The sequence below is a fragment of the Fringilla coelebs genome (genome assembly GCF_963513975.1).
Source record: "Fringilla coelebs genome assembly, chromosome: 1".
Classification (NCBI taxonomy): Eukaryota; Metazoa; Chordata; class Aves; order Passeriformes; family Fringillidae; genus Fringilla; species Fringilla coelebs.
The window spans coordinates 7,299,831-7,315,539 of NC_140028.1; the positions used below are offsets into that span (position 1 = coordinate 7,299,831).

Here is a 15,709-nt window from a genome sequence, read left to right on the forward strand (position 1 = left end):
TCATGCAGTATTTGAAAACTTTCTCTTTCAGGAGGTTACAAATAAGGTCAACCAAGACAGAATTTTTTAAATTTTAAATTAAATTCATGCTACTTGAGTATTTTATTTCTGAATCAGACCTCTAGTGGCTTCAGTGAATGTTTTCTTTAACTTTATTTAGTATTTAGGTGAAATATCCCTGGCCATCTGGCACATTTCAGTACTATAAAATACCATGCTGACTTAAATGAAAATAACTATCATTTTTACACATATATAATACAAATGGACAGAACTGAACTTACACACACAGAAAGCCTTTACTGAAGTACACCTTTGTACTAAGTACATTCTACTAAGCCCAAGCATTGCTACACAGATTTCTTTCTATGTAATAACAAAAGAATTATACTTTCATAAGAACCTTCTCATTACATTTTTCCTGCTGAGTTTTGGGCATCTTTCAGGTACTTATAAAAGCATTCACTTTCATATTTAAAGCCATTATTCTTCTTCACATGGATGACAGTGTCTGTATTCCTTCAATCTATCAAACGTAATACAATGGACTTCCCTCTCTATTCATACTACATCTGTCTATGAATAGCTTTAGCTAAATGTACTCAGATATCAGAAAGCTTACTGGTGAACCCATATTCCATCTCCCACTTCAAAACCCAAAAGCCCATACCAGATCATGTCTTCATGCCATGAACAGAAGCCTTTCCATTGTTATTCATTATTCTGCTTTTCAGGATAACCCAGAAAACTTGACTCTTATCAGATTAGTCTGATCAAAAGGCAGCAAGTGTGCTGAACACTCTGTGCTTACAACAGAAATGTGGGGGGGAAAAAAGCTGAAAATGCTGAAGTCCTCTGGTATTTATCACCCAATATTTGAAGTATCCACCAGGAAGGCATCAAGAGCAGCTGCCTTGACTTCAGGCTTAAGAATCTTCTCCCAAAGTAACAGAAAAGCTGGAGTTACAACAAAGATCATCTGAAAAGAATATGAAATTACTCTGTAAAATCTCAGAGCTTAATAATAAAGTCCTTTATTAAGCCAACCTATAAGTGTTTCTACTTAAAGAGAGCTTCTGCCTGCAGTGGTCTCAGTGATGGTGCCCACAGGTGAAATAAATCCAAAGAGCAGCACTGGTAGCTGTAATTGCTCCGTGTAAAGAACAGACATTATTCATTAATGGAATCAAAGGCAATGTGTAAATATGCACCATTTGAATATATTAAGTTACTATAATGGGTCAAAAAATGATAAAAGCAATCTTTGCCACAACCTCTGCACTCCCCAAAACATTATAAATCACACTAAGCCTTGCTCATCAGTGCTTTTTAATTAAAATAGTACTCTGAACAAACCCTTGCAAGTGGAGAATAGGAAATGGTGGTTTTAAATTGGAATCTGTTGGCAGTGACAATGACAGACTACTGTTTGTACCCTCTTTAAGGAAAATGAACAATGTTTCAAAGAACAAGACAGAGAAACAGGAAGAAAGAAGAGGTAGAAGTGGCTTTTAAGAGAAAGGCCATTTGCAGAGCTGGGAAAAAAGTTCATGAAATCAATAAGAAATCAATTTTCCAGCTGTTCCCATCTAAGGATATCCATCCAAGGGAAAAAAATAAGGACACTACCACTAGAGCTAAAATGTTTTCTTTTTACACTGCTTCTTTTCCTCATCATTCTCTGAAATTAATATTTACACTACTACACTATCCCAGAGCACTGGAAGAACACATTCACATATTTCTTTTAGATAAAAACTATCAAATTTAAAAAAAGTTTATGCAGAGATTAACTTGAAGGAGACAACACAAAAACAACATCAGTGCAATGAACTCCTTTTGGCAAATTAGAACGGTAAAGGGAAGGAACAGACATTTTGTTACATGGGAATAACATCTCCCCCTCATTTAATCAACAGGGAATATGAGGCAATCAGAACAAATATGGGTAGCTACAACCATCTTAAGTCTGAGCACCAACATCAAGGACATTAGCAGCAAACATGCACAGACTGTAAGCTCTTGTTTTGGAGATTTTTATCTGTTTTCATCCAGAAGAAGCCTAGTGTATATCCAACCAGAACAAATAAGGTTTTCATAGAACGAGAGATGCAGGAGTGGATTGTTTTTCATGCACCTCAAAAAAACCCTGAGGAGTTGCTAATGAATATAGACAGCGACATTTAAACCAAATTACTATCAGACCAAAACAAGTCTGGTTTTCTATGCACAACAGCAGGGAGCAGTGCCAGCATCAGGACTCGTTCAATAATACCAAGTTTCAGAAAAGCAGCTTAAACTAAAATACTTAGAAAGGAATTTTATAGGAGCTTTATAGGTGAACATTGAGTTAGGCAAAGGGAAAAGCTGTTCAGCCTTTTCTCCAAAGCACTTTACTTTTTCCAATGTCACCCCAGTTCTGGGAAAATGGAAACATTTTGCATTCTCTCTCCATCTCATCCTGAAAACTCCAGAGTTTGAAATTAAACAAAGCAGTTATCTGAAGGGCTTAAAATGTGAAACCTTTTACCTTCCCCCCCCCCCCCACCCCACCCCCATTTACTTCTTGCTTGCCCTATTCACTTTGAAAAAGAACATTGTATTGGGAAGGAAAAGCCAAGAAATAATTTTTTCATGTTATGAACTTGCTTTCCAAAAGTCTTAGACAAATTCCCCCTGAATTTAAGAACATAGCACTTCTAAAAGGCCAGAACTCGGTGAACAAACTGCTTATAAAATGGCACATTACCTAAATGGAAACCACAACATTATCCACAAAGGGGAACAGGGACAGCATAGACAAAAGATAATTTCTCTGCTTCTTAGAGACTGAAGCTAATTCAAGCCCTTTCCAGGAACACAAACAAAAAGATTCACATTCAAACAACCAAGCAGATAAACTCACTGATTTAAAATGCTGCACATCATCAGAAAGCTATCAACATTCACAAGACCAAGGTAAATTAAAACATGGTGTAAATCTTGCAAAGTAACACTGAAATTATACTTCAACTCCATTCAAGAATTTAAATTCTTTTTAAAGTCTTACGCCATCTGGACTAGTCCTCACTTTCACTAATATTTTGCTACCTGAACTTCAATAAGCCTTTATTTGTAAATTAAAAAAATGGGGGTTTTTTTATATGTTATAAAGAGATTTTTCTCTTTTTTTCCCTATAGATCTTACCTTCTTCAACCCCAAACAGCAAATGAATGTTAATGAGAAAACTCTACTTTAAAAACAGTTCACCACTCAAAATCAGCAGTGTATTAATAGCTCCAAGAAATTGCTTCCACATTAATCCTAATTTTCAGTTTTTCAAAATCTAAATTAATTATGATCTCAATAGGGAGACAGGGAATTCAAACTTAAGGATGGAGATTAAAAGAGAATTTGCACTGGTTTTCTAAGGAAGTGAACTAAATAACAGGATATAGGTTTTTCAATGGAATGGACTCTCCCCTGTAAACACTAAGACTGCAATTATTCTTTTATCTAATGGATACCTACATTCATATTTTGTAATACTCACTGGATCATGAAATTAATTTCTTAGCCATCCTGAAAAATATTATTTGTGAATCATCTTTCCCTCAGGCTTACCAAATTCGTAGGATTTCCTGCAAAACCAAAAGGACAGAAAAGTGCTGCATATGCTGGGACTATGCTGGTAGTCAGGACATCATCTCCAGAGAGAACCAAGGGAATATGAACACTGTAACAGGAATTTGAACCACAGCCTTCCACTACCAGAAAAATACTGAGATTTCACTTACAAAGAGAGAGCAACACATCATCTGCTCATTATTTTGGGACAAGCATAGTCTCATACCCTTGCACTACCTGTAATACACATGCACTTCACAGTACACATACAGTGCTAATCACAATACAGACCTAGTGTGAGAACTACAATCTTGAGTCTGAGGTCTGCTTTGCTCATCAGTTAAAGAAATGTATTTCTGGAAATACCCACATGTGAATGCTTCAGGAACTATAAAGCTTATAAACTTTATGGTTTTGCAGAATGAAGAAATAACTAAATGTAGATTTTAAAGAATAGGCTTTGAAGGTTATTGCTACCAGTAACTTTTTTGTATCCAACTGTTCTGTACATCCTTTTGAATGGCCTGCATCTGTATCCAAGTAAAAATAATTTTGAAATCTAAATGGAAATAATTCACGGTGCTCTTTTTCAAGATAAAATTTACTTAACATTAGAAAGGCTCCCTTGGTCTCTTATTGGTAGACATCCCAATTTGGTTCCATTTCTTAATACACAAAGCAATGTAATTGAAGCTTTAGCTGCTAGAAATTACACATGTGGTCAGTGCACCAGAAAACTCTGCCCCTGAGTTAACCCTTGTCTGAACACCAGAAAACATAAATAAATTGGCCAAAACCAGAAATAAAGCTGTGACACAAATTTTCTCCAGAACAGGGAGGAATATTCAGATCTGACATCTTCCAAAGTACTGTTGAAGCAAGTCTTGGTCACAACATGCAGGACTGATGAGTTATTTTTTAGTGTAGACATTCCTTACTGGCAGAGCAACAGGTTTTAAATCCATGCTTAAAGTTCTTAATGCCTAAAGATGTGATTATGAACTCAGATAAAACTCACTTTGCATTTAACACAATAAGCAGCCACAACAGGACTTGACAAAGCATCATCACAAGTACAGTCATGCAAAGTACAGATGTGAAATACTGGCAGAATATTTGCAAAATATTTGCCTTTATAAAATGAAAACAGCATGAAATAAAAATCTAGTCTTAAAAAGCTTCAGTCCCACTGCTGCATTGCTAATTTGGAAAAAAACCTCAGAGGCTGGAAGCTGCAAAAAAGACAACAGCAGGACAAGGCCAAGAGCAACAAATGTGATGAGGCAATAACTGAGACTGAGCAGTTCTGTTCTAACCCATGGTTGACTCAACATCTGCTAAGGAATTGACCTTACACTGCTATTAATTTCCTGCTTATTGGAAAATTGTAGAAAAGCTTAAAATTTTCAGCTGGTACTTAAATACAGTTTATATTTCTTATTATAATGGAATAAGTTGTCAGCTTAAAAATCCATAAAAATATTTTTTTCTCTGTTGCACAGTATGGTTCAATAAGTAGGAAAAAAATCCCATTTAATTAAGAGAAAAATGTTCCTGAAACCATCTGTAAGCTCTTCAACAAATGTAGCATCCACCTAGTATGGCTTCCCTCATCCAACTATTACAAAAATAATCCTGGCCATGCTTCACACGTCACAACATGTTTTCTCCTGACCTAAGCAGCTGAGGAAAGAAAAATCAGAGTCCTGCTAGTCTTCAGAGAAAGTTTATCACAGCAACCAGAGCAATGACTTCAGAACAGTGATTATAAAGCTGGCTGGCTGTAGAGGCTGGAATTTTTCCTACATAAGCTGGTGCTGCAGCTATTAAAGAGTCAGTCTTGAGAGAAAATGATAAGGAACTGTCACTTAGTGGCTTCAAGAGCTTCATCATGGTCCTAAAAGTGTGGTGGGGTCTCAGGAGGAATGAGTCCTGCAGCTGAGATCCATACATAAGTGAGACTGGCAAAAGTGGAGTGGGAAAACTGCTTATATTGAACTGAAAGACGTGCCACTGTTGCTGCTAGCCCAGTATGCTGTGTGACTTCTGCAGAGAAAGCCAAAGCATTCAAAGGCCACCAATGCACAGACCCCAGGAAGCTGACAGGAGACAGAGGCAGCTCACTCTGAGCAGAGCTTTTTGTCATGGGCAAGATTCTGAACACTGCCCTGCGGGCTCTAAACACAGGACAGCAATGTTCACACAGTTTTCTTGATTTTACATTAAAATGCATCTCAAATTAACGACTTTTTCCCTGTGATATTTTTCCCATGTGAAACACTGCCTCCAGAAGTAATCCTTCCAATTTTTCAGAATGAAATAGGCATTCCCTTTCCCATTGTGAAGATAACTATTTATAAAAAACCAGCTACTTAATCAAGCAGAGGAAGGAGAGGATAAGCAGGAGGCAAAACTGAGTTTTAACATCACAGATGTTAAAAATTTACTGGTTTCAAAGACTAGACAGAGTTAGCAAAAGGAGAGAAGGAAAAAGGAAGCTGTAATTCATTGTCTGTAACAAGAGAGATTTAATAGCACTCAGAGGAAATGGGCAAGGACTTCATATACTGAGAGCTCTAAATCACCTTTGAGATATTCAGTTACAGGAGTGAGTGGTTCAAAGCTTCCATCCACACAGTTTGCTTCCTCCTGGACTTGCACAGTTTCACATTAGTTTAATGAGTACAAAGCAAAGGTTTGTAAGCCTAAGGGAATGAGAAGCTTCCTGAATCCTCAGGACTTTCCACTCCTCAATAGAAAGTCTTCTTGTGGTGATTTGACCCTGGCTGGACACCAGGTGACCACCAAAGCCACTCTGTCACTCCTCTCCTCAGGTGGACGGGGGGAGAAACCATAAAAGTCTCCTGGCTCAAGATCTCTCCCCAGTTACTGTCACAGGCAAAACAGACCCAAGTGGGGTAAATTAGCTTATCACCAATGAAACAAGAGTAGGATGATAAAAAATAAAAACTCAATTTAGCAACATCTTCCCCTGAACTTTTCCCTTCTTTCCCAGTCTCAACTTCACTCCAAAATTCTCTGCTCATTCCCTCTCAGCAATGCAGGGGATGAGAATGGGGGCTGTAGTGGACTCACCACACCTGGTCCCTACTTGCTCCTCCCCAGGGACAGGACACATCCCACCCTTCACCAGCTCCAGCATCAGATCCCTCCCACAGGGACAGTCCAACAAAAACTTCTACAATGTGAGCCCTCCCCTGGGCTGCAGTTCATGATGAACTGTTCCAGTGCAGGAACCTTGCATGGGGTGAAGTCCTTTAGGAACACACTGCTGCAGACTGGGATTCTTCTCCCTCCCTTAGATACATTAATCCAGATGCAGTAGCACCATTGCTGGGCTTTAGTTTGGCCAGCAGCAGGACCACCTTGGAGCTGGCTGGCACAGGCTCTGCTGGGCACAGCAGAAGCTTCCAGAAGCATCTCACAGAAACCACCCCTTCACCCCCTCTGCTACCAGAACCTGGCCACAAAAATCCAATACACTTCTAAAGATTTCTCTGTAGGCTCTCTGGATATCTCAATCTCCAAAGCTTTGATGGTGCTTCAAACAGCTTTTGGTACCCCCCAGTGTTTCTGATGTTCTCATTCTACAGACACTTCTCAATCAACAAGACCTTATTCTGCTCAGGTTGGCAAACTAACGCTTTAGTATTAGATATAACTAAGCAGGAATTAGTAAAGAAGGCACAGAAATACTACTAAAGGCTCAGACCATGCTCCCTTAACCTGTACAAGACAGATAAGGCACTTAGATAATGTACTGCAAATGGACAGGTAAAAAATACCAAGCATCAAATTTAACATGGAACATGCAATACACCAATGGCTTATGTCCCTGCTAAACATTCTTCTGAAAAAAAAAAATACGACCTAGGACTGGTTTTTAACTACAGCTTTAAGTACTATATCTATCTATCTATTTATCTATCTATCTATCTCTACCCCTGCTAAAGTATCTTTTTTGGAAGATAAGCGATCCAGTTCTAAAGAAAATTCTTTTTAGAAGTTATTTAGCACAGCACTATTTTTCTGCACAGTGCTATTTTCTAACTATTCTCCCAGAAGTGAAGCCTTCTTCAGGACACTGAGGTAAACAGCTGTTACTTCCACACCCCTTCTATAGACACATTCTATAAATATCAGACCATAAAGAAATATGAAGTTACTCAAAGAGGTTTCTATTCTACCATCTCTCTATGTGTTCTAGAATGTCCTGGAAACAGGTGTACAATGAGGATTGATTCCTTGGACAGCATTGTGAGAGAACCACTTATTTGCAGTATCCACTTTGACTAGTCAAGTATAGCCAGGGGAAATTTAAGCATGTTGTTAAAGTATTCTTCCTCAAAATTAATGAACTACATTAACTTCTTCTGAGGTTTTTTCAGTTATATGCATAAATGTTTACATTAACAACACTGAACTTCTTCCCTACAAGTGTTTTTCTACAAGTGTTATACAGAAAACTGGTTTTCTGACAAAAGGGGAAAAAAACTGGTATTTGATTTAGATGGTTTTGGTGGGGATCTTTGGAAGAACAGAGTTGAAGGCAGGTGAAAGAAAGGATTAGAGAAAAGTAAAAAATACCTAAGTAGCAAAGACATTTTCAGGAACACTGAATCTTCTTTTTTGCTAGTCTAAACAGTGAAGTTCAGACACACTTGGTTGTAAAGAGGATACACTAAAACCTTTAGTATTAAAAGCATTGTCCTTGAAGGTATTATTTTTCTATAAGACTAAATTCATTTTTATCACTATAGTTTTGACTTAATGGTCTTTTTTCTCTATCTTACTGTTCTGTAAGTTCAATTTAAGTTTTACTTAACAATTTATAACTGCATAATTTTGTCATATACAACATAAAAAGTATTTTGATATGATTCTAATGTTTAATACAATAAAATCAAGATGAGTATGTATGGCTTATTGAGATACATTGTGCATTGTTAAAATTTAAGGATTAGTTCTGAAGCTGCCATAAAAATACTTTACATGTCTGATCATTAAACCACTATATGACCACAAAGATAGGCTTAGGAAGGAAGATTAGAATATGATTCTGTTTTAGTTGAGAATTAAAAGTCTACAACAATCATGGTTTTTCAGATATTTTGGAAAGCAGAAACTTAATATTAAACATTTAAGAGGCACATAACTATTTTGCCAAATGCACTGCAAATGTCTTTGTGACGGTGTATACATATAAACTGATTTTTTTTTTTAATTAAACATTTCAAGCCTGAAATGGTAAAGAGAGATGACCACATTTGTCAGAGATGTTGGGTGTAGCACCTACTTAGGTGCTAATTACAGAGACTGCACTGAGTTCTGAAGGGATCTGACCTCTCCAGAATGACTCAGGCTCCACACACAGCACATCCACAGCTCCACTTACATATTCCCCGTAGGTCTCCTGTGCCGGGGGCGGCGGCAGGGGCCGGTACCCTGCTGGGGGAGGAACTCCTCGTGCTCTGGGTGCCAGAAGTCCCCGGCTCCGACTGACAGGTCCTCGGCTGGGAGGGACTCCCCGGGGAGCTGGTGCCCCTCTGGGCACTCCTGCTGGTGGTGGAGGCACTCCCCCACGGCCCCTGCGAACACACGGATCACTGAGCATTAACACCATCCCCAGGACCTCCCTTCCAACACCTCTCTCCCCCACATCATGGCAGTTCTGCTTTGCTACAGCCAGAAGAAGTCTAGAAGAGATTTAGAGTTTGTCCTTTCTCTGTAGGCTTAAATCCGATTGCACGCGTTATGAAAAAAATGCTGGAAGATGCAAAATAGACATGGGATTCAGTGATGAACCTTGCACTGCCTTGAGTCATTCTTACACACTCAGGCACACCCAAAACAATCTGATGGAATCAGCCACCTTCACTGGAATTTGACTTCTAGTATGTGAAATCACAAGCACAGAGGAACAGCTTCATTTCAAGGTGTCAGGCAATATCATACTCAAACCCTGCACAGAGAAATCAGTTGCCACTCCCTTCTGATCCCATGAAAGTTTCTGAACACAACCCAAAAATCACACTGGGTGTGAGACACTGAGTGCATCACAAAAAGTACATTTTCTTCTGCTTCTGAAGAGATTTCCATCTGTTTCAGGGAACATCCAAACATAAAACGTGCAGGGTGATTATAGGATATAACCTGATGTCCTATATGTGTTTAAGAACACTAAATAACAGTATATTTGGTCTAAAAATTCTGAAAGCATGATAGGCACTAACTTGCATTCCATTACTTTGGACACTTAACATATAGATGAAAAATATCAGACTTCAGTTGAACCTTCAGTTGATACTTCAGTTTTCAAAACACATTTGATCCATTTAGAAGTGGCTTTTCCTCCTACCTCCCTGTAGTAAAGGCAGAGACTTAGAGGTACAATCTGTGAGAAATTTTCATCAATTACTCTGTTAAACAAGAAATCTAAAGCATTGCTAATAGACATCTCCTTTTTAAGGAGATAATTTCAACCCATGAGCTGTAATTGAGTCTGAATGACTGCTGTTGGCAAATAGAATTGTTCCAAAGACCCTTCACTCTAAAAGATACACAGAAGGAAACAAGGCACAAACTCTACCCTATCTTTCTACCTACCAAGCCATTATCTAATTAATCTCAAGACCAGTAATTGAATAAAAATATACTGATTTCAGTGGAAATTTCCAACTCGAACAGCATGATAAAGATCCAGATTTGGCCTTATGATTTCCTATCCCATTTCATACAAATTGCATAATTTCACATCAATAAACAAATCACAAAACAAGACAATCATTTTACCACAAATAAGCAGTATTTCAAAAACTGCATCACTGAATGAGGAATGCAAAAAATGTTAAGATACAAGCAGGATAGATTTTATTAATTTTATTACTGATCAAAACACAGCCACAAAGTATTTTAAACAAGCCTAGAGAGTAAGTGATTTAGAACTGTGCTTATTATTTGGTTTTGTCTAATCTGTAGAATGCCTCCTCAGCTGGACAGGGTACCAGCTGCTTATTTGACTTCATTGTAATGGGGGCAGGGGTGAGCAGTGAAGTTTCCAGACACAGCCTGCTAAAGTAATATAAAGAAATAGAAAATGTGATACTTTCCAGGAGAAGCCAGAGAAAGGGAAATGAACCTAGTGGCATAGAATACAGTCAATACCAAATAAAAAAAAAAAGAAAACTGTCAGTAAAAAGATTCAAGAATCATTAGGCATAATCATGACAGCATCCTTCAGGCAGGGTGCAAGTGAAAGCAGGAAATGGGATATGCTGAAAAACATGGAAAAACATTTTAGGGAAGAAAAAAAGTACCATTTTTCAAGCTAGCATATATTTATTCTTGAGAAGTAATTAGAAAATCAGATCCATATGATGAGGTCTTTTCTGCATTTCAAAAAAAACCAGTTAATAGGATTGGAATGGTGATGGGTGGGAAATAATATTTCTCTTGTATTATGAGATTATTTATGATCTTAACTTTTCATAACTTTGTTCATTCCTCCTACAGGACCTCTTAACCTGAGCTGTATGGTTCTCATGGTTACTGAGGAGACTGGAACCAGGCTGGAGGAGACTGGAAAAGCACCAAGACAGAAAACCCAGTGACAGAAGAGTTCAATCAACACCACACATATTTGAGTTGTATCAGGTTATGAGGGTAAGAGGAAATTTTTAGAAACTGTAAACTGTTATTTCTTCTGACTTGTATAAAAGTTTGTAAATTGTAAATCCTTTTAAGAATTGTTATTTTTAAAGAAGTTATAGGGGAACTAAAGAAGCTTGATGGACATTTACAATGAACAGACTCAAAATACAGAGCAACCACTTGAACAGGAACCTTTGCATACCTCTGCAAAAACAACAGATCTGTTCAGGCATTGCTTAATTTGAAAAGGGCAGCTACAGAAATTATGTTTAAAATGCTTAAAAGAGTAAAATGTACATATATGATATTGGGAGACAGCAATTCTGTGGGGAGTCACAGCAAATACAAAAAATTATCAAAAAAGGAAACACTTGAGAAAGGGCAGTAGGAGCTCAGTAAAGCTAGAACAGGTTTTAAAAGGGGTATCACTTGAAAGGCTGAACCCAACTCTAACCTCAAAGGAAGAATCCTAATAAAACAAAATATTCAGAAAAGCAGGTCCAGGGTAACTGAAGTCCTTCAATTGTCCCAGAATCAGGAAACCTCCCAGAGTGAGCCTCGACCACCAGACCAGATGGATTCATATATATGAATGTCTACAGGTACATGTACATTAAGAATTTGCTACACAATCAAGAATAACTAAACAAGTTCCTCATGGTAGAGCTGTTCTTACAGTAACCCACTAGATAGTGCTGCCAATGGTTTAGAGACAAATTACAGAAAAGGAACAATTACAAAGACACGCATTATTTTTCAATAAACTGCAACAGATGTTCAGATGCCTACTCTAATTTGTAGCTGAATCTCAACCTGAATGTTTTAGAAAAGAAAATTAGTAAAAAAATTAACTTACAGGAAGGAACACTTGGGAGTTAATACCTACACACATATAAATTTATATATCCTACCATTACACAAACCAATAGGTTCTGCACTATAACTGTCTACAGAACATCTAGAACTAAGACTGGTCCAGAAATTGTATTTCTAAAATACAATTTTAGAAAACATAAGAGTACACATAAAACTTCACTACTCAACTGTGTGTATTCACAGACTTGTTTCCTAAATGAGCTTCTTTCCTAATTAAAAAAAAAAAACAAACAAACATAAAATAACTGGAAGTGTCAAAGATGACAAGCAGTCTAGAACAGTTCACATATCAGGAACAATTAATTAGATTAAGGCACTTCATACCACCAATCATCCTCTAGAATTTCACTTTTCTAGAACATCTCAGTTGGAGTCACAAATGAGTGATCCGTTAATCTTATTTTTATTCTTGGTGTAATGTTTTAAAGAGAAATGGTGCTTTAGTTGCAAAACCTCCTTAGAGGTGTACATTAACATGTATAGAGTCATAGAAGGGTTTGGGTTGGAAGAGACTTTAATAATCATCAAATTCCAACTCAGTTGCCATGGGCAGGGACACCTTCCAGTAGAACCTTAATATGTGTATTTTAAGTCTTTATTTAATCAGAAATCAAAATTCACATTTTGGTTGCTATCATTTATAAAGCACTGATTCAGGATGGGAATACACATGCACTAAAGAAACACTGATTCCTAAAGAGTAAAATTTTCTGGTTTCACACCTTAACACCATCACATAAAACACCATGAATCTTTCTAAGTTTGCAATCACAATAAATTAAAAAGCAACTGGTATGAACATTTTATACAGTTGCCTCCAGAAAAGAATTTAAGATCATAATAAAAACAAAGGAATAAAAAACAGGCTTTCACCATTTTCCCATCTTGTTGTACAGAAGAGGGGTTATGTCAAAATAGTTAAAGTGCTCAGCATGAACACTGCAGAAAACAGAAGGGCTGTGATTACATCTGAAGGTCATCTTTAACAGTATGAGGGACACGAACCTGGGGCAAGGAGGGAGGAAAGGAAATAGCTATAGAGGAAGCAGCTGTGTCCTCTGAGATCAGTGATGAGAAAAGAACATTCCTGAATGTAAAGCCTGCAACACACATACACAGCTCTTCCAGAACAAATTCCATCCAGTCACCCACAAAACCTTACTTGGCTCTAGAGTAATAAAAATTTAGTCAAGAAAATCAGGAACAATCCAGAAAAAAGAATACAGAGTTTCCAAACCACAACCATTAGGAAATTACTTACCACACACAGGAATGTCTGCATATAAACTAGATTTTTTCTATGCAAACACAAATGTACTGTTTTCCACAAAATAAAATTTTGTTATGGAGCCAAAAATAGAATTAATAAGATGCATTATATCCAGTTCTCAAATGTCTGATAAGGAGCAAAACAGGAATAAATTAATAAATTAGTACCTTTTTTTTTTAAACTGAAACTATTCAGGAGTAATAAAGGTTTCAAAAGTGAGAACTTAAACACACTCAACAGGATGTTTCATGTATAAAGGCCGATACCATAACACCATTCTGCAGATTACAAAGAAAGGTTAGGATCAAGGTTTTAAACTTCATTTTGCAAGTCTTCTGAGGCTTTGCTTCACCTTCTCCTGGATATCTCAGGGATGCTGCCTATTGAAAGTGTTTTATCCAACTCTGAGACAAAGCCTTTAAAGCTTTGCTTCAACAAAAGTATTATTCATTGAAATCCATTTCTGCTAAAAAAGAATCAGATCTTTATATAACTGAGTTTGAGATCTTCAGCTCAATGGCTGTAGAATCTCAGTAGCAACAGAACTGAACTTCACTTAAGGAATATGCTAACAGAGCACTTCAATTTGAGAGAAAAATATCTGGAGTTTAAGACAAGCCTTCAAGTAAGGACAAGTCAAACAGACACCCTTTAGCTTTCCCTTAGAATATATGTGAAAAATGGTGATGACAAAACCACAATCTTTTCCTGTCATCTCCAAATCAAACACAAATAGCATTTAAATTTACCCCAAAGACACTTCAATAGTTGTAGACCAACTCTGAAGGATTCTGTAAGCTCTGTAACAGTGTATTTCTTGCATAAAATGCAGATTGAAAAAAAATAATTTACCAAAATCCACAGGACAGAACTCATGATGTTAGAATTGTAGTACTTTAAAAAAAACTATTTACATATCCACATACTAACTGTGTAAATTAGTTATCAAGCTTTGGTGATAGGAAATTACCAAACAATAGCTTCTGTATCCCAGAAATATTACCTGAAGGACATGGAAAATGAAAGAAACTTTACATAGCACTGCAAATATATCCAGACTGAGAGTCTGTAGCAGAATCATTACAGACAACTGTGGCAAAGTTACAAACAGCTATTTAAAAAACAAAAAAATGTTGGAAAAAAACCCAAAAACAACCAACACCAAATGAAGTCTCCAATTTGAAAGAACTCTTGGCTGATTACAATACCAAGAGGTGAATCTTGGTATATAATTAACATTACACAGAACATTAAAATCAAGAAAAGCAGTAAATATATATTCGCACAATATTACAAAATACAAGAAAAACAATTTGATGATTGAGAGAATTTTTTCTCCCAGCACACAACCCACAGTAAGAATAATTTCTTTAAATTAAGATTCACTCTGCATTGCATTTGAATCATTTTCAGGATACATGTAACTAAGTAGATCTGTATAAATGGAGCATTTCCTTAGTGCTGCTTCTTCTAACCTGCTTCATCATCTGAGGTAAAATGCTTCAGGGTATTATTAAGAAATTAGCTCCCAAGAAATGCATTGAAACAAGAAATTAGTTTACAACTTGCATTCAGAAATGCAAGCTTCAAGTTGCATCGACAAGAACTATACACGAAATAGAAGAAAAGATCACCACAGTTAACAGTAACACTCAGGTGCTGCAGCCACAATCCCTGTATTCTGTAACATAAACAGTTATGAACTTTATTTAGGTTTTGTTTTCACACTTCAGAACTTGAAGGAATTTCAACTGTCATCTCAGTACTGCAGTGAAGATGGGGGATGCTAGAGTAAAAACAATATATCTCCTGTGACAAAGAAAAACAGCAAAAGCAGTAGAGTTTGCCTGCTCTCAAATCAAACAAAAGCCATTTTTCACAAAGTGCCACTCAAACAAGAAAATCCAAATTCTACCTCCAGAGCACTTCTGTATCATTTCATCATGACTATGAAAACTTAGTAGTACCATAAAAAAAGAAAAGCATTCTGTATTAGTTGGAGATACTGCCTGAAATTCATGTCAATCGAGGTAAGAGATTTACTGCTGTCAACTCCATAGGCCCAAACACAGACTGCACCTAAGGAGCAACTCAAGGCTAGAAATCAAGGTGCTCACAATAGGATTGAACATCTCCTATGCTCTGCACTGCTTCTTTACAAAGGCAGCATTCAAGTTCCACAAGAGCATCGTTAACTCAGCCCAAATGAATTAAACTTCCATCAATAAATGAAGGTTGTTTCCCCGATCTTTTGCTCTTCTTTTGGGAATCCTTCATGTTGTACT

The 15,709-nt window shown here is 37.0% G+C and overlaps 1 protein-coding gene across 1 annotated transcript in view; it reads right to left on the reverse strand.

Annotated features, from left to right (window-relative positions):
- The window catches only part of KHDRBS3 (KH RNA binding domain containing, signal transduction associated 3), an 82,249-nt gene that overhangs the window by 22,213 nt on the left and 44,327 nt on the right, over window positions 1–15,709 (reverse strand). Inside the window, exon 6 of the mRNA XM_084209883.1 lies at window positions 9,024–9,216. Coding sequence (XP_084066009.1) covers window positions 9,024–9,216 — 193 coding nt within the window. The remainder of the gene's footprint in view (window positions 1–9,023; window positions 9,217–15,709) is intronic.